Here is a 20526-nt window from a genome sequence, read left to right as displayed (position 1 = left end):
CAAACTTACTCCATACCTTAGTAGCAGCTCCATGAGGTGCGCAAACTGGACTTTATTGTAGGCATCTTCAAGATCGATTACTACTGCTAGTGTTTCTTCTTTTCTTTGAAATCCTTCATACACCTCATATGCAAAAGCAGCTGCGTTTTCCCATGTGGACTTGCCTGTTCTGTAACCACCTTGATTTGAAGGGAAAATGTACCTGTGTTCAAGATCCCTTGCAAGTTTCCTGGCTATCATGCATTCCATGAGCTTTCCGGCAATGTTTTGCATGATTAGGATCCGGTAACCGCTTACCTGATGATGGTCCTTTCCTGGTTTTGGTATGGGTTTTTAGAAGCTGTGTGTCCAGTCCTCCGGCACATGTCCATTGTGGAAACTGTTTTGATATAGATTGAAAAGGTTGCTTCTTTCTTCCGATAGTTCCTTGATGTCCGAGTAGCGAACTTTGTCTGGGTCAGGAGCTGATTCTTTCTTGCATTTAGCTATTGCTTCGTTTAGATCATCTATTGTCAAGTCATCATCAGGTGCAGTCTGCATAAGGGTTTGGTTTAACTCCTCAACATATTTCTTTTTCTCATCTAAGTTTCTTTGATCGCTCTGTTGTATGAAAAGTTTGAGCAGGGTGGATCCTTTTTCTTCGTTTGTCTTAAGCTTGGTTCCGTCAGTGACTACCATGTCTGGGGTTGTTGTTGTGCACGTTTTCCCTTCCATGCGACGATAAAATTGCCAGAACTCTGTCAATGTTGAGTCATAACTGAGTGCCTCGCAAAACTGTTTCCACTTGTCATTTTTGGCCTCTTGAGCAATGATTTCAAACTGTTTAGTTTTTTCTTTCATTTTTGTTTCAATATCTTTGTCCGGAGATGGTTTTGTTCTTTCTTTTTGCCAAAGTTTGACAACCGCATGTTTTTCTGTCCAGGCTCTCTGTGTGTCAGTATTCCACCATGGGGGCTGAATAGTTTGCATCCTGTTTGGTGCCGTTCTTTTGTTTCTTCTGCGTCTTAATTTTTCGATGACGGTTGTCTCTTTGGTTTCATACTGAAATGGATCACGCGGTTTCATACAGTTTTTTTTTTTTTTTTTTTTTTTTTTTTTTTTTTACGGGCTTTCTTGGGTCGACCACCGTTTTATTTTGTATATGAATTCATTATAACAATTCAGAGTAGATGGAAAGGAAAGGGTGGAAAAAACAAAGAAAGAAAAAAAAATGAATACAGTGTACATTAACAATAACATCGTCATCATAAGTCATTATACATATAATATATTGTTCTATCAATTTGGTCAAGGTGGACACATTTTCATCATGTGTAACAGTGCAGTTTTATAACATATAATAGACATTATATATAGCATCAGCATAGAGTTATGGACACTTTGCTTAGCTAACGTAATGTGAAAAGAACACAACCCACACACGGGATATCTTATGTATGAACACATTTCATCTAGTTTTCTATAAGTGATTATATAAAACACCCATTACACAGTCATGTTAAACATTATTACTGCAGACACGTAAGTGCACATGAATACACACATGCATATATTATTTACATACTCGCATACTTACACATTCACGTACGTCTGTTCAAGTTGGGTTTTTTTTTTTTTTTTTTGTTTTGTTTTGCTTTTTTAAATATATATATATCATTGAGCCTTCATTATTATTGTGCATTTTAATCTTTCATAATATTTTGTTATGGGTTACTGTTTTCAATAAGTTTTATATATGGACACCATTTTCTCATAAATACAATGCTTAACATTTCCGTTGAATGCATATATCTTTCTACTTTATAACTATTTCTTAAATCATTCAAAAAGTGCTCTATACATGGTTTAATCTTATTTATTCTGCATTTATAAACAAAATATTTAGCAACAAGAATAATATAGTTGAAAGTTTCATCTATTTTTGTAATTTCATCATTTCCAAATAGAACTAATTCTACGTTTAACTTAACGTTTGAGCAAGTATCACATCTTTCTTTTAAAACGTTCTCTAAATCCTTCCAAAACAATTGAGAGAACTTGCAAAACCATAGATAATGTTGTACTGAATCTATTTCATTTTTACAGATATTGCACTTGTCACTGTTTGTAATACCCATTTTCTTCAGAATTTTGTTTGTAACGAAAATGTTGTGACAAATTCTAATTTGAAACCAGTTCAGTTTTATCTCTTTTATACAGGGTTTATCTGACAGTTTCTGTAGACTGAACACTACCGGGAGGTGGTCACTGCCTTGGTGTGGAAGTGTCTCTGCATTCATTTCTGCTCTGAATTTTGGAGATGTTAGAGTGATGTCGACCACACTGTCACTGTCCCCTTGTCTTGTTCCAAGGCGAGTTGGGGATGTGGTTGTTAATGGGCTAAGAAGAATTTCCCCTATCATTCCTTCAAGTGCGAGTCCTTGTGGGTTGGTGTTCCGCTGGTCCCATAGCTTCGATCTTGCATTGACGTCTCCACAGATAATGACTGAGTCTCCAAGTTCGTTCTCTATTTCCTCTAAAAAGGCCCAATCCTCTTTTGTTGTGCAGGTTCCTGGGTGAACATAGGCATTGATGAGCACGATGCTTTTGTGAATTCCGTCAGGTTTTTCGAGGCGCACCCCCACTAGTTCACATGAGTTGCTACACCATTTCTCTAGATTTATGGTGGAAACTTTGTTTTTTTAGGTTTTTGCTCAGTATGATTGCTACTCCTCTTCCTTCATTCCTTTGAAAGACTGTGAAATTCTCAAAATGTATTGGTCTGTCTGCACTTGTCCTGGCCTCTTGGAGACATAAAATGTCAAAATCATATGCCAATTTCTCAATTGTTGAGATTGTTGCGCGGCAGCAAATGGGAACTGAACATACTTGGATCAGTCCTGCTCACATGTTGTTGTTTTGGGTTTTTTTTTGTTTTGTTTTTTTTTGTTTTTTATATATTTTTTTTTATTTAAAAAAAAATATCCCAAGCTTATTTTATATATCCTATTTAATACAAAGCACTTCTCAACGATTTTTTAATCTTTTTTTCCACCCATGATTCCTTTCTGGGTAACGCACGAAGCACAAGTGAGTCTTGCCAGAGTGGCAAAGTCTCCTTTACAACGGAAATAAAAGAATAATCCAGATGTAATAAACACACACACACACACACACACACACACACACACACAAAAACCAAAAAAAAAAAAAAACCACGTGATTTAAACGGCGTTATTACGTCCACTACGACCATATTTATGTATCACACGAAGAAGAAAACGTCAACATTGCTTTAAGCATTAGATTTAGTCAAAGGACAGGTGCGCGGCAGCAAATGGGAACTGAACATACTTGGATCAGTCCTGCTCACATGTTCTTTTTTTTTTTTTTTTTTTTTTTTCTTTTTTTTAATAATTATTTTATTTATTTTTCTTTTTTTTTTTAAATCTCCCAAGCTTATTTTATATATCATATTTAATATAAAGCACTTTTCAATGATTTTTCAATCTCAATTTAAGAATGGTTTTAAATCGGAAGAGGGCAAAAGGACTACTGCGTCCTGTCCACCCACTTAAAACTACCCCTTCGTAAAACATTTTTCTTCAGACAGAACACACTGCCTTAGTTCTCACTCTGAAACTGGTTCATGAATCTCATTTTAAACAAAAAGTTCTCATCTTCTCTGATCCACTCTTTGCTTTCCAGGCTATCGCTGGTTGGATTTCACAAATTGTGGACATCTGTTAAGGCAAAGGTTGTGACTTGGCCTGGATTTCTAATCTTGTGGGTATTCGAGGCAACAAAAGTCTCTATCAGCTCGCCAAGATTGTCGTAAATCAGGAACTGTATCGCGCAGCAATGCCGTTTGTAGACCTGAAACCCAGGGTGAAACACTCAGGCAAGATGAATTGTATTGTCATTTATGCCCACATTTTATTTTTTTCACAAAACATATGCCAAACCATTGTTTTTTGTTAACTTTGAACATATCTAGCATTTATTTTGACATAAGTAGCCATATTATTTTGAGCATAAAATGTTTGTCCCTTTTGAGGGAAGCGGGATCAACTGGCAAGGGATTTTTCAATGTCATCACACAGAACACAAAAGCATTTTCATTCGCAGTTTGTCTTTGATTGATATGAAATGAACTTAAATTACATCAGTTACAAACAACAGTTCAAAAGGTTAACTTGTTGAAATGTTCATATCCCTTCCCCTCCCCTCCCACCTCCATACGCACATTCTCCCCCGTTCCATCAAACGAGCACAAAACTCATAAAAATAAATCTTACAGCCTGTTTACAGCAAGATTCAAAACAAGACTTGAATAATCTACAGGGATATATCACGTTCTGGACATTAGAAATGATAGAAAGAAAGAAAGAAAAGGAAAAGTGTTTCAGCGTTTCCTCCAATATACTAGTATAAAAAAGTGAACTTTGAAAATAGTGTTATTATCCTGTGTGACAATAGTTTCAATTCCCAAAATGTTCCCACTGATTTAAGAAATGTCACTCATGTCTAGGAAAAAGGCTTAAAGCACATGGATACAGCATCGTCCGGCTCCTTCAGAGTGTGAGCAACTGCATAAGTGTATAGGGCGTGTGAAAAAAAGTCAAAGCACGTGTCATGCACTCCAGCTTTGCATTTCTTGCATTTGCGGTACACTTTCTTTCAACAGCAGCCACATCTCCGTTGAGTTTTCCAGGACAGAATGATGTACTCAATCCTGTCATAGCGTACTCCGAGGGCACATGTTTACTTACAGCCAATGTGGGTACTCTTTGGCGGCCACCAGAAGATGCCTGTGACGCTCTCACAAGGTGGAAAGTGGCTATGGTATGCCAGATGTCCAGTAGATCTGGGGGCTTGTTCTCAGCTGCTGATGTTGCCCTGTACAGATGCTACGTCTGCTGGACACTGACAACACTGAAGCCAAACAGTGACCACCACCACTTCTTGGAACGGATGGAGGAGATACGGTAGTTGTCTACATTTTGGTCCATCTGATCCACACCAACCATCGACTAGTTGTAGTGTTTTACCAAGAACGACTGTGTGATGTCCACTCGCTGTCATTCACCTCTGGACCAGCGTTTGGCTGTTTGGACGGCTTGAACTCCAACCTTGTTTGAGATGATGTTGACTACGTTGTTGTCATGGCAGCAAACAACAATCAAGCCTGCGTTGACATCTGTGGTGTGGTCAAAAGACCCTCTTCTGGTCTTTTCCATTTCTTTCACTGATTTCAAAGGCAATCTCGATTCTCTTGGAGCGGATAGTTCCTGTGCAGACCGTGTTTTTCTTGGTGAGGTAATATATCAGGTTGAGGCTTGTGAATAGATTATCGAAAATCAGATAGAAGGAACGACCTATTTGCTGCAGCTTAATCTACAACGACTGACCCTCCCATGCCAAAACCGGGAACTTGAGTTTACCGCCCTCTGGCACCTTGGTAGGGCTCTGTCTGCCACAGGTAGCCAAGTGGTGTCAGTGACCACAACTTGTACCCAAACCGAATTGGCTTGCCCCAGATGAATTTGTTCACCCCATGTCGTCCGGAATAATGAATCACATTGACCTGTCAGTGCTTTAAGTTTTGTGTCTGCAGCACTTGACTGAGGCTGTCACACTGAGTTCTTCCCATTGTAACTCTCCCTAAGTGGCAGCAAGGAAGGATTCAGAATGGTTAAGTCGCTTATATGTCAATATAGTGTCTGTGAGGGTCTGGGTTCGAATCCCGGTCTCACCCTTTCTCCTAAGTCTGACTGTAAAATCAATCTGAGCGTCAAGTCATTCAGATGAGGTGATGAACCTAGGTCCCGTGTGCAGCAGGCCTTTGGCCAACTGATGAAGAATCCATAGCATCAAAAGTGTCGTCCTCTGGCAAAATCTTGTTGATAAATCATCTCACGATGGATGCACAATCAATCAATCAATCAATCAAAAACACTTTATTAATCCACATGGAAATTAAGTTGTGCAAATCACAGGTTCACTGTAAACACTGGCATAAAATCATGCGCAACATAAGAAGAGATTAAAACTAGTCAAATAAGAATTCCCAATAGCTGACGATATAATAACACCCTCCCCCCCCCCCCCCAACACACACACACACACACACACACACATACTCATGTTAAGACAATAGGGTATTGCACAACAATATTAACAAATGAAAACATCCAACAAAAAAAGGGTATAAGATTACTAAAAACGACATGCGCGCACGCACGCGCGCGCGCACACACACACACACACACACACACACACACACACACACGTTAAGACCATAAGGTATTGTACAACAATACATAAATAAAAACATCAAAGGAATAAATCGTATATATAAGTAAAATGCACACACACACACACACACACACACACACACACACACATTTACACACACACACACACACACACACACACACACACACTCACATACACACACACAAACAACGTATGCATGCACATAACATATGTCACGCCAATAAACTTAGAACATTAACATTAAGATACATGAAATCCAAGTAAAATAAGAAAATATTTAAAAATCACTTCCCATTACACACACACAGAAATGCTTGCTTGCCCGTGCTCACCCGCTCAGTCCCACATGCACGCATAATGTCTGCTCCCATACACTCGTATGCTGGTGAAGTTCAGGTGTTGCTGTGGCGAGGGGGCTTGGGGGGAGGGAGGGTTCACTTAGTGTATTGGATGTTTTGATTGTGTGCGCGAATGGCTATAGGAATAAATGAATTAATGTATCGAGATGTTCTTGCGCGTGGAGCTCTAAACCTACCCCTTATGTCTGACCTTCTGCTATTAATGTCATCATGTAGTGGGTGTCTTTCGTCGGTCAAAATTGTTATTAGTCTGTCAGTCAGTTTTCTATTGTGCATGTCGCTAAAGGTGTCTTGTCTCATACCCACCACACCACCCGCTTTCCTAATGACATTTTCCAACCTGTCTTTCTCATGTTTGGTCAGGTTCCCCCCCAGCACACGGCTCCATATGTTAAAACACTACAGACAGCAGATGTGTAAAACATTTGGAGCATCTGCTTGCATACATTGAAAGATTTCATTTGTCTAAGACAGTACATGCGACTGTTGCTCTTTTTAATGAGTGCAGTTGAGTTTTCATTCCAAGACAGCTTATTGTCGATTATCACACCAAGATATTTGTATGAGTCTACTTGTTCGACCACTTCATTTTTCAAATATATATCTGCATACACTTTAGGCCTGACTAGAGCGTTGGGTTATGCTGCTGGTCAGGCATTGCCGAGCAGATGTGGTGTAGTGTGTACATACGGATTTATCCGAACGCAGTGACGCCTTCTTAAGAAACTGAAGCTGATAACTAAGCGGCGGTGGCTAACTCAGCAACAGCCCCAGACTCAGCAGCACAAGCCTCTTCCCATTCGAATACATCACCCTGCAGAAAGCCAGGCCAAAAAACAGTACCACTGCCTCCCCAATTCAGCACCTCAAATCGCACAATCCCTGTGAAATGGGTCTCGACGTTTGCACTCATCAGTGGCACAACATGGGAATCGGCGCCTGAAATGTTATGTTGCTAGAATCAGGGTTCGTGCTGCCATGAGCGGAGGACAGTCCTCCTCTAAGACCCTGTCCTCCTCCTTATGTGCTCAGAAGGGAACTCGTGGTCCTGCTTATTCATCCTTATCATCCACAGCAAACAAACACACAAGACATCGATATGACGTGTTCCGATGGCAGCAGCCAGTAAGCGCCGATGCTGAAACAAACACCTAATCAGTGCAAGGTCTCGACAGGACCCAACACACACACACACACACACACACACACACACACACAGAGGATGAACATCATTGTGTGTGTGCGCGCGCACACACACACACACACACACACACACATATATATATATATATATATATATATATATATATATATATACATGTATGTGTGTGTGTGTGTGTGTGTGTGTGTGTGCACGCACACACACAATGATGTTCATCCTTCGGATTCGAAGATAACCGTGGCTTCGAGAATCAGATGGAAGATCGGTGGCTGTGGGTCTGGAGGTGGCTGATGAGTCCAATCCAGAACCTGAAAGCTCGCCCACATGTAGGACACAAGTGAGTGGATGCTGTCGTGGCAGTGGATGCTGCTCGGGCCTTGCACACAGCATGCTTTCGTTGCACCTTGGTGATGCGCCTGGCTTCAGTTGCACGGCCTCCTGTGGTGATCTTGCTGCACAAAGCTGAACGGTCCAGAGCAGACGTCCCACGTGTTGATGTCGACGCCCAGGTCTTTGAAGGAGGCTTTGCGTCTTTTTAGCGTTTCTTCAGCCCTCAGTGCAGCAGTCTGACCATAATTATGTCCAGCCTACCTAGCTTAGGCTGTCTGAATGAGGGTACAGACGTTGCAGATGCCAGCTCTTTCCAGGACTTCTGTGTTAGGGACTTTGTCCTGCCACATGATGTTGAGGAGTCTGCGGAGACAGCTCAGCTGGATGCGATTGGGCCGTTTGGCGTGTCTGCTGTAGACAGTCCATGGCTGTGACTGTAGACAGTCTCACTGGCTTGAAGGAGGGTGGTAAGGACCACTGCACAGTAGACCTTCAGTTTGGTGGTAGCGCTGAGTCCTCTCCACTCCCAGACATTCTCACGGAGAGTTTTCCAAAGGTGGAGCTGGCTTTGGCGATCCTGTTGTTGACCTCACTGTCTATGGGATTACTCAGGGAGTTCGTTGGGTCGTAGGCTGTGGTGATGGCGTGGGAGGGTGGAGGGTCCAGGACTGTCCCAAGTTCCCTCCTTGGTTGACGCCTGCGTCAAATAGTATGGCCTCCATACACAAAATCCGTTCCCTGTTCAACCGCCCGTCTTCATTCGACCAAAAGGAAAACACACAAAATCATTAGCCACTGGGAACCTGAAAAGAAAGATAACTGAAAAAAATCAACAACTAGGGTTTGGAGGAGTAACCTCCTTGCTCTGGAATTGCCACAACTGAAAAGAAAAGGGAGATGACAAGCATTCTCACGCATACACACAACTTCCACCGGCTGAAAAGGAAGCCGAACAATTCCCCGGCGCGGCATGGTCGAAAAGAAGCTGGCTCTAATAAACGCAAAACCGTTTAAATCAGAAGAAGCTAACGCTTGCCCACTAACTGGATATACACATACACTATTTGTCAAGGAACAATAGCAATTAAGGTAGGATCCCCTTCTGTCACCCTGAGTAAATGTTACAATCCTATATGGAAGCAAAACCGTCTCAGAGATAATGATAACCTAGTGATAGGTACCCGCACGTACCACTGGCATAAAACATAGCTGAGAGGAAAACATACTATCAAGAGTTCTAACCACAAACGGCGATCATTAGAACACAAATTCAAAAAGTTATTTACTATCAATCATGTCACTGGCACATCTCAATGAAACCGAAACATGAAAACTAATTTAGAACGAAAAGGAAGGGGGGTGGGGCTGAAAAGGGAATGGTTCCGAAACAATTGTAATTAATTAAACAAATCCGAAGGATGGCCGGGGACCATATATTTGCCGTAACTTGGCCCCTTGTCCAAGGGACGCTTGGACACTGGTCAGCATATGTGTGACCACAGTGGTGCCGCACGAGATGTTGCCAGAATACAGGAACGAACCCGTTACCAGAGTTTCTCCTCTCTCAGTGACAGGACAGAAAACTCCATCCAGCTTCACTAACACGTCAAGTTTGCCAACCGTCCAATCACAACCTTTGCTGCGCACTCATTGCACGTGCAATGCACAGCAAAATTAAATGGAAAGAGAAATGTTGTACCAACAACTGGTTGACCCTTTCTCTCCTGTCAGCACCAGGTTTCACCGGGTAGCAGCTTGTCAGGTGAGACAGTCCATTTCACACTGTATCTTCTGCTCTGTGCTGTAACAGCCTGCAGGTGCCTGAGATTGAACAATATGTCGTCAGTCCTGTAGCTGACGTGGATTCCTTCTTCTCAGTCAAAGAAGGCATCTGTCAGCAAGGCAGAGAATATCATTCTGAACAGAGTCAGGGCGTGAACGCAGCCTTGTTTAAGGCTGTTTGTCACGGGGAAGGCCTCTGACACATCTCCGTAATTCAGAACTTTCACCATCATGCCGGTGTGCAACTGCTGGGCGATTGTGATAAATTTGCTGGGGCAGCCAAACTTCTTCATGATCTTTCACAAGCCTTCTCTGCTAACCATATTGACGGCCTTGGTCAGATTGACAAAGGTCATGAAGAGGTCGCTGTGTTGCTCCTGGCATTTTTTTTCCTGTAGTTGGCGCCCAGCAAAAATCATGTCCGCAGTGCCGCGTTCAGCACGGAAGCCACACTGGCTTTCTGGGAGGAAACCTTGCTCAAGAACTGGAGAAGGTGGTTGAGCAGAACGTGGGCCAGAATCTTCCCAGCAATTGACAAGAGGGAGATGCCTCGGTGGTTATCGCAAGACTGATGGTTGCCTTTCCTCCTGTAGATCTGGACTGTGCTGGCATCTTTCAGCTGTTTTGGGATCTCTTCTTCGTTCCACATGGACTGAAAGACTACAGTTAGCCTTTGCATCATGGCAGGGCCTCCTGCTTTGTATACCTCAGCAGGGATTACATCGGATCCTTTCCACAGGAGAGTTGCTTCACTGCCTTCATGACTTCATTTTCAAAGGGAAGGGTGTCGAGGTCCTCGTTTATCTCTACCTGGGGCAGGCGAGCAATGACCTTGTCGTCGATGTTGGTAGGACGGTTGAGGACGTTGTTGGAGTGATCAACTCACCGCTCCAAAGTCTGCTTCTTCTTTGTCAGCAGCTGCGTCCCATCTGCATTGAGGAGAGTTGAGCCGGAGGACTAGGTTCCTTATATAGACTAAAGCGCTTTGTGTCGTGGCTGTCTGTGTAGTCCTGGATGTCGTCCACTTTCTTGCTGAACCAGCTTTCCTGCATCTCGCTAAGTTTCTTCTGCCCCTTTCTTTTTGCGTTAACAAAGCATCTTCCTTTGATTGTGACGTGGGGTCGTTCTGATGCACCTTGAACAGTTGATTTTTCTCTGTTATCAGTGCCTGTATTTCTTCATCATTCTCATCGAACCAGTCTTGGTGTCTTCGGGTTGCTGGTCAGAGATGTTCAAGGGCAGTAGTGTAGACAGTGTCTCTGAAGGCCATCCACTGTTCCTCAACGCTGGTCCCGTCTTCCTGTGGTGTGTCTGCCTTCAAGGTCGTCGGCGAGTTCTTCTGCAACCTTGCTGCTTTTCAGCTTGGAGACATTCACCCTCTTTGCAGTCTTCTGACCTGTGGGTCTTCTCATGGGCAGAATGTAGAGCCTGAACTTGGATACAATGAGGTGGTGGTCAGTCCAGCAGTCGGCACCACACATGGCTCTCGTCACTCTGACATCCAGCCTGTCCCTTACACACACACACACACACACATACACACACATTGTTAAATGTTAAGTTTTGTACTTAAAAAAATAGCAGTATGCATCAGAATCCCAACAATATTAGAACAGAGAAGAGGCGAGAAGAAGACGCTGGATTTTATTTAGATAATACTTTATGCAAATGTCTCAACACTCAGTGCATAATGTTCACAGACGACCATCTGAATAAACACACGTACTTGTCACTGGCTTATAATCATCATTTATTTCGAAATTAACAACGCGTCTCATGATTTCGGAAGCACGAGAAAACGTGGGGCGTGAGAAAGTGTGGGAAGTCCCTCTTACATTTATTAAAAACATTTCTTTGCAATCGTGGTTGGTTTCTTGTGTTTTACCATCACGAATCTTAGAGAAAAATGAGAGAGGCAAAGCGAAGATGGAGTGAGATGAACGACGATCATGATATTGATGGTGACGTTAGTGAAGACGTTGACGGTGATGAAATCATCGATGAAATATTCTGATATGCTGGCTTGACAGTAAAAATATATCACGCACTGGAATAGAACTCAGAATTTGACCTTGAAAACCAAAGTCTCTGGAGTAATTCCGCTATTACGCTCAGAAAGCAAACTCTTTTCTTCAGTGAATAGATTAGCTCAGGGTTTAGCTTTGTTAAAGACATGCTTATCAGTGACACTCTCATAGAAAAAAAAACCGGCAAAAAAAACAACAAGGAGTCACTTTTGTTAAAAACACGCCAAAACGTTATTTGTCTCTGCCTATAAGCCTGAGCCAGTTTTTTATTTTATGTAACAATCAACAATAATTGATCATTTCCAATCTGAACCCGTTAAAATCGAACATGGAGTCCCACATGGATCAGTTTTAGGCCCAGTGCTCTTCACACTGTACACTGCTCCTCTCACTGAAATTATCAACCGCCATAATGTCAGTCATCATTCTTATGCTGATGACACCCAACTCCAGAAGAGTGATACCCCTGAAAAATTGTTGTCACTCTTGCAAGAAACATCCAATTGCTTCCTAGACATTTAAAACTGGATGACTCAAAATAAGTTACAATTGAACGCGGACAAAACTGAAGCAATGATCATAGGAACTAAACAAAAACTGTCTTCCATCACAATTGACACAATCAAACTTGGCAGTACATCCATTCCTCTTTTCAGGTCAGTCAGGAACCTCGGTGTTGTCCTTAACAACACACTGTCCATGCAAAAAATTATCAGTCAGACATGTCAGTCCTGCTACTGTCAACTGCTGCGCATCAGTTCCGTCCGGAAATATCTGTCCACTGACGCAACATTTAGATTTGTCGTTTCTCTCATTCTCTCTCGCCTTGACTACTGTAACTCTCTATTGTCTGGTTTGCCTGCTTCATCCATTCAGTCCCTTCAGCGCATACAAAACTCTGCTGCCCGACTCGTCCTCAGAAAGAAAAGATATGAGCACACTCTTCCTCTTTTGCAACCTCTCCACTGGCTCCCTGTCTCACACCGAATAAAGTACAAGTTCAGCACTCTATGTTATAGGTGTATTCACAAAACTGCCCCTTCCTATCTCTGCCGCTGCCTTCACCTCTACACTCCCATCTCGTTCACTACGATCGGCTTCAGATCCATTCTGTTTACGCATACCCAGATTCAAACACTCGACTGTTGGCCGCCGTTCTTTCTCTGTCTCTTGACCTTGCAATTGGAATGAACTTCCTCTTTCGCTTCGTCAAGTCTCCACACTCAGCTCTTTCAAGTCTGGTCTTAAAACCCATCTCTTCCTTGTCTTTAGTTTCTCCAGTTTTAGAGCTATGCATGCGTGAGAATGACTGGTGCGAAAGCGCTTTGATTTGTCTCTGCATAAGTTTCAGCGCTATATAAATACCATTTGTGATGGACTCGGGGTAAGGGTATGGTTGGAGTGGAGTGGAGATAGGGATAAGTAGGACAGGGGATAAGGGTATGGTTGGAGTGGAATGAGGAATAGTAGAAGATAGCAGGTTCTCGTTCAGGCAGGAGCATATGAAAGCGGACGCCCTTTCAATTGTTTATTTACTACAGCTATGACAGGAAAACAGTGCCTGCAAAACACAAACAAATAAAAGCCATAAATACAATGTCAACGTTGCATGTACGTATAACAATGAGCATACATGAGGCAAAGACCAAGACTGGTGGAGTACCCGCATCAACAAAGTATAAAGGAGGGAACCAAAACCAAACCGAAACACAAAAACCATATTCTACAATACATGAACACCGGAAGCACCATAAGTGGGAAGTCAGTCATTCATGGATGTGGGTAACATGGAGCATACACAGTGCTGTGCCTACCTCTGGGTTTGGTATTTGCCCAAAACAACTATATGCCACTCCCTTAGTCAAGTACCATTAACTCTCTCCATACGAACGGCGAAAGAGACGACGTTAACAGCGTTTCACCCAAATTACCATCATCAAAATATTGCAAGCGGAAGGCTCTTATACTGAAGACGTGAATGTTGACAAAGAATACCACAATTCTGACGACGGAAGCTAAAGCTTGGATCATTCAGACACCCACTGGACTGTGTAGAGGAGAAGAGAGGACTGGCCGTACTGAGTGAGTTAATACTAACATACCTTATAGTAAATAATAACAACATAATTATCAAAATACAACAAACTCATCCCACCAACTCCAAATGGGAAATCAAACCTCAAACTCAGTACATAAAATATTTAACATATAATTTATAAAATACACTCACTATCAAGTACACATACACAGTAAACTCATAAAAGCAACATGTCGGTTATTCTTCACCCGGTCCCCAAGACCATGCAACTAAAGGGCTAGGGTTATACTTAATTAGTAAAGTAACCAAACAACCTAATTCATGGAAAACTATTTCAGCTGTATTAAATTTAAAGCGACTCAAATGAATCAATCATCATGTGGCACTATACCGGAGCATGCTGTATAGGAGAAAGCATGATAACTGAGCTGGAAAGACTATTACTTGGTCTGGACTCAAAAAGCTCATACTGTGTCAAAGTGACTCAAATGAAGCAGTTTATCATGTAGCACTATACGGGAATAAGCCGTATAGGAGAGAGCATGATAACTAACTTACAATTAACAGACTGATGCATACCAGTTATTTTTAATAACTGATATTAATCAAACACTATCTTGTAATCACCTCAACAGAATACTACACACATCTTAGAGTACTGAGCACACTGTAGCAGTACAACCGAGATCAGCATGTAAGATAATACCTGAATAGTAAGCAAGATGGAGAATCAGTGGCTTAGATATAATACTGGCAACCTGATAGACCAGAGAGTAAGTGAAGCACCATCATGGCTTAACCATTAAGTGGAGAATGAACTTACACAAGTTATCCGTTGCATCAAAGCCAAATATGAGCATAGCTAAGCTTGCGCTCAACATTTAAATCGTCTCCGCTGAAGCGGGGATAGGTAACCTAACCTTCATTGACAGCAGATGAGAGAGAATGAGTCATCCCCTAGAACATTCTGGAACAGACTTTCTTGTATCCCGAGACGTCATTGACTGACGTAAAAAGAATCAAATGGAATACTGCTACGAACATATGACGACATGGCGATTTTCTAGATCAATCATAACCGAGCTGTGCCTAACATGTCAAAGCCATAACTAAACAAAGAATTAACTGAACAAAGCAACAACTGAACATACTTATATGAACACAAGTACTGTGTCGAAGAATACCTTTCACAAGTCAACACATTCTACACAATAGTACTTACAGCAATATGTAGCGAGATGTTGCTGTTGTGGGAACAACACTGACCACTACACGGCAAGAGACAAAGAGAGCAGGTGCTGGCCGCGGCTGGCTCGGGTGTGGAAGTGACCACTCATCACCTGCTCGGCCAATTTATACAAATTAGGCGAACTACAAAGACAATCACGTGGGCTGCAAACCAGATCGTCACTAATCTGATGAGAACTGTGCTTGTTACAAGGTGTTCAGTGACAAATTTCTAGATGATTACTGAACCGATTTGCATCGGATAAGTTGCAAAAGAAAGAGCTCAACGCCTACTTTATAATGAGTGTAAAATGAAGTGTTGATTATTTAAGATGAATTTATAATCTTAATTTAAGTCACCTGAACAGGGTCAGTTTTAACGAGCTCGTCGCTGAAAATTACAAACTGCGTTAAATCAGTTTCACGTAGGCGAACATAAATGGAATAGATTTAAAGATGGAATTAAGATGATTCTGCCAGTATGTAATACTAGTAGTTTACTGATCTGACAAAAGAGCTATTAATTAAATACTGTGGAACAGAAACACAAGTTTCTTCTCAGCCAATGAGAACCGCGATGCGACATTGGGCGAGCTGTGAGCAGGTGTCTGGCGAGGACAAAATGATGTAAGCAGAGTGACGTCACACATTCTGTGCGCGGGTTAGGAGGGAAAACTGTCGTCTGCTAATACAGCTTGTGCGTGAATAGTGTTGGAGCAAGCATAGCACGCTTGGTCTCACATTATTATGATTATTATTATTATTATCATCATCATAATCACTAGGCATTAGCAAGTAAATGTACTTCAGAATCTGTACCACGAGTAGTTCAGAGGAAGATATTGCATAATATCTATCCAGCTAACATCCTTCTGAATAACATAGGGTTATCAAGCAGCTCAAGCTGTAAATGCTGTAATGTCACTGATTATGTGGAACTTTTTTTTCTTTCACTGTGATAAAATATTCAGCACTTGGAAGATCAGATGTCCGACAAAATTGGAAATTAGGAATTTCTGTAAACATTTCAGTATCAAAAGCTCTGTTACGAATCGTGGATACCAAACAACCACCACATGCTGTATTTAGGATGTATATCCTGATCGTACTAGCTAAAATGTGTATTGGTACTTTCAAGTACAGAACACTCATCGAAATAAGGGTGGTTTGTTGTTGTTGTTGTTTTTGTTTTACGGAACTACGAACAAGAAGAATGAATTAATTATTTCTTTATTCATTTTACTGTGATTATCCACAAACTTGCCATAGTATTATGAATTCCACACACACAACACACACACACTCTCTCTCTCTCTCTCTCTCTCTCTCTCTCTCTCTCTGTCTCTGTCTCTCTCTCTCTCACACACACACACACACACACACACACACATCCTCTCACACATGAGCTTATGCACACATACTAGAGCACGCGCACAGAGAGAGAGGGGGCCGGGGGGGGTGGGGGGGGGGCACAAAAAACACACAATGACAAAGAATTGTGCACGAGTGTGAGAAAAAAAAGAGTTGAAATTGTGTCTTTTATTCGACCGTTACAAAACGTAAAGAAAGAAATGAAATAGTATTAGCAGAAAAAAGGACATGACACATAGCTATCAACTGTTGAGGAATCACATGTGGGCCACGAAGATTGTCCGTCTTTTTTGGTTACAGTACCTTTCTTGCTCGGCATTCTGTTGGGCTGTTTACTTCTCCTCCTGCTTGCCTTGGTCTTGTTCGTTGTGCTCAGGCGCCGAAAATATCGTGGTAAGTGTGTGTGTGTGTGTGTGTGTGTGTGTGTGTGTGTGCACTTGATTGCGTGTGTGCCCGTATGCTGCATGTTTGATGTAATTGTGCGTGAAGATGCATGTTTGGTGTAATCGTGCTTGTTCAATCATAATAATTACGATAATTACAATGATTATAGTAGTAATAATGATTTGCTCCGTGGTACTCAATGTATGTTTGTGTGTGTGTCTGTGTCTGTGTGTCTGTATATGCGTGTGTGTGTGCGCATGTGTGTATGCATGCTTCATGTAATTGTGCTTGTATAATTATGTTTCAGAACGGACTGCACTTGTGTCGGAAGGGTAACTCTCTCTCTCTCTCTCTCTCTCTCTCTCTCTCTCTCTCTCTCTCTCTCTCTCTCATTCTCTTTCCAAATAATTATGTCTATTTGTCTCTGAATCACAGTCTCTCTGTCTGCCTGCCTGTCTGCAGCTTACTGTCTCTCCCTGTTTCTCTCGGTCTATCTGCCTGCCTGTCTGTCTCTTTGGTTGTCTCTGTGCTTGTATGCCTGTCTGTCTGTCTGTATCAGTCTCTCCCTGTCTGTATCTACCTGCCTGCCGGCCTTTCTGTATGTCTCTGTCTCTCTCTGTCTACCTGTCTGACTGTCCGTCTGTATCTGCATATCTACACGAATGTCTCTCTGCCTGCTCAACTGCCCTCCTGTCCGTCTGCCTGTCTGTCTCTCAGTCTGTCAGTTCGTCTGTCTGTCTGTATCTATCTGCATGCCCGCATGTCTGTTTGACTCTGGCTCACGACAAGAGTTATATGTAGGAACGTGAGTGATTCTTCTCCTTCTTCTTCTTCTTGGTTTTTGACTGACTTGTGTAAATGAAGTGAGTCTATGTTACAGCACAGTGTTCAGTTCTCTCTCTCTCTCTCTCTCTCTCTCTGTGTGTGTGTGTGTGTGTGTGTGTGTGTGTGTGTGTGTGTCCATGGTAAACTTTAACATTGCCATTTTTTTTTTCCTGGAAATACTTTGTCTGCCAATACCAACTTTGGCTCAAACATAGTATGAAAAAAAAAATCCTCAGTCATACCAATAACAGGTTTTCAGTCTCCCAAATTAAGCTGTATTTCCGAATCATTAACGGTTTATTTCGTTGAGATTCGTTCTGAAATCGGGAGATTCTAACAACCGCTTCCCACTGAGTCACTGGAAGGTAGGTTGTGTTTGAAGATAACATGACCTCGTTTTTTCTTCTTCACACCTACAGTGATAATTACTACACCATCGACGTGTTTACTGCATATGAATATTCTAAAGTGGACGCTGAATCAACTGGAATGAACATAAAAGAAAAATTGAATTGATCGTTTCTTTCAGCCCTTTGTAGACTGGTTCGTGCACGATCTCTTTTTTCTTTCTTTCCAATTTTACTTTTTTGACTCACTTGTGTAAACAAAGTGAGTCTATGTTTTAACCCGGTGTTCAGTTGTCTGTGTGTGTGTGTGTGTCTGTGTCTGTGTCTGTGTCTGTGTGTCCATGGTAAACTTTAACATTGAGGTTTTCTCTGCAAACTGCATTTACTGTTATATTTATATTTTTTGTATTCTCTAAACTTGGCACTTTGATCCGATATTCCGACACAACAACAAGAGCAGTCATTATTATAATTTTTTGTTCAAACAGGAACTTCTTTTGCTAAGCATGGAAGTTTTATTTATTTTACAAACGTTTTGGTGCAGATAGTAAAAAAGGAAAATACTCTGTAATCAATGCTAGGGGACTTAATTTGCTTTAAACTGATCTTTCTCATCTTAAACATTACATTTTGAAATTATACTCAATACATAAAAGCTTGTGTGTTTTACTCTCAGTGTAGAGGGCTTTCACTATATTCATTCGCCCAAGTGGTCTTTTTCGGAAAATACTCGAATCAATACGACGAGTGGACTTTACAGATCTGTTGGCTGAGCCCTGAAGGTCATAGGCAAAAATCAATTGCGTACATATATTTATACATATTCAAAGCGCGTGCTCATATTCTTCGCGAACGCGAACGACGCCATTTTGTTTCAAGTGGTTGACCTGCCCGTTCAATCCTATATTCAATGGACAATACACGACAACATGTGATGGAAAGCTGGAGAAGGAGACCGTTAAATATTTATTCAGAGAAAGATTTGTGAACGCCTCATCACTTACTGGATTATGCCCCAAACTGCCATAAAAATATCCACAGAATCAGTCGGAATTCACAGTTAAAAATTGTAAACCATGCGAGTTAATGCCCTTGAACTGATCAAGATAAAACGAAAAAATTTCCAGTCTTGACTTTTCTCAAAATGAAGTCCTTTTCATTTCTTACGACGTTTAGAAGTACTTGTACTTGGCTCTACATGTTATTAGTTTAACAAAATAGTAATTTTCATATCAACTTTAAAACTATAAAACTAGAATGAACATAAAAGAGAAAATGAATCGACCGTGTCGTACGACATTCCTGGCGGGTGTAACTAAACTGGTACATCTATCTAGATCTAGTGAAATCGGCTAAATGTTGCAGTGTGATTGGGGCGATAGCCATTCAAAAGAGTTTTTTTTATTGCCCTTAAAGGTTTTTTGAATGCCCAAGATACACCAGAATAATATGATTTAAACAGCGTTCTCACTGCGAATACCGCAGTTGATTTATCGCCCTTTAAAAAAAGTATGTTCAAATGTTAAATTTTAAAACGTCAGTTAAGGAACCACGATAGTGTAATGGATAAGGCAGTTCCTTCTCACCCGAACACGCGGAGTTCGAATCTGGTTAGGACTTTTTTTTCTTTTCTTTTTTCTTTTTTTTTTTTAACACGAAGCTTTATAATAACAAATATAGAACACATTTTAACGATTTTTTAAAAAGTGTATCACAAGTAAGTCTTGAAGGCCTTGCCTCTCCTTTTTTATTATTATTTTTTTTAATACATTGGTATTGTTTTTGTTTTCTTTTTAGGGCCAAATCAATGCAGGAACTGGAGGTGCTCAAGAAGTCAGTCAACAATCTGGTGGAAGAAGAGAACGCGCCAGATTCTGATGCTGAGTCATCTGCTGGTGAACTCTCATCATCTAGTGCTGAACTCTCACTTGGTGCTGAACCCTCGCATGGTGATGAACCTTCGCCTGGTGATGAACCTTCGCCTGGTGATGAAGTATAGACGAATAGTGATGCCTTATAATGATGATGATAACAGTGTCGCATCCCTCTGGCTGTCTCTGTCCATGGCTTTCTGTCACCTCTCCCTTTACCTCTCTGGAAACCCGAGTCGATCGGTAAAAATACTATGTATTCTCCTCTGACCAATAAACATGTGTGTTGGAATTTAGAATGTATACTAATGATGATGATAATAATGATACTACTACTACTGCTACTATTATATTTTTGTGTTAGCCTTTCAATCTGCTATTGTTTATATTCGAACTGGGTATTGTGACCATGGTTGCAGTACCTGAATCTCTCAGATATTTTACAGTTGTCAACATCGAGTTCCGCCAGTCTGGAAAGGGGGTGGGGGTTATAATGTTTTAATGTCACCTAGTTCACACAAACCATAAGTTGGAAATAAACTTCG

The 20526-nt window shown here is 41.4% G+C and overlaps 1 protein-coding gene across 1 annotated transcript in view; it reads left to right on the top strand.

Moving 5' to 3' along the window:
* LOC143278106 (uncharacterized) overlaps positions 1-20252 on the top strand; it is a 41427-nt gene extending 21175 nt beyond the window's left edge. Inside the window, exons 5-7 of the mRNA XM_076583138.1 lie at positions 16855-16947; positions 17246-17270; positions 19908-20252. Of these exons, the coding sequence (XP_076439253.1) occupies positions 16855-16947; positions 17246-17270; positions 19908-20109 (320 nt within the window). The 3' untranslated portion in view covers positions 20110-20252. The remainder of the gene's footprint in view (positions 1-16854; positions 16948-17245; positions 17271-19907) is intronic.
* The last annotated feature ends 274 nt before the right edge of the window (positions 20253-20526 follow it).

This window comes from Babylonia areolata, chromosome 35 (genome assembly GCF_041734735.1).
Source record: "Babylonia areolata isolate BAREFJ2019XMU chromosome 35, ASM4173473v1, whole genome shotgun sequence".
Taxonomy (NCBI): domain Eukaryota; kingdom Metazoa; phylum Mollusca; class Gastropoda; order Neogastropoda; family Buccinidae; genus Babylonia; species Babylonia areolata.
The sequence above is the reverse complement of the archived record's forward strand: the minus strand, read 5'-3'. Positions and strand labels throughout refer to the sequence as shown.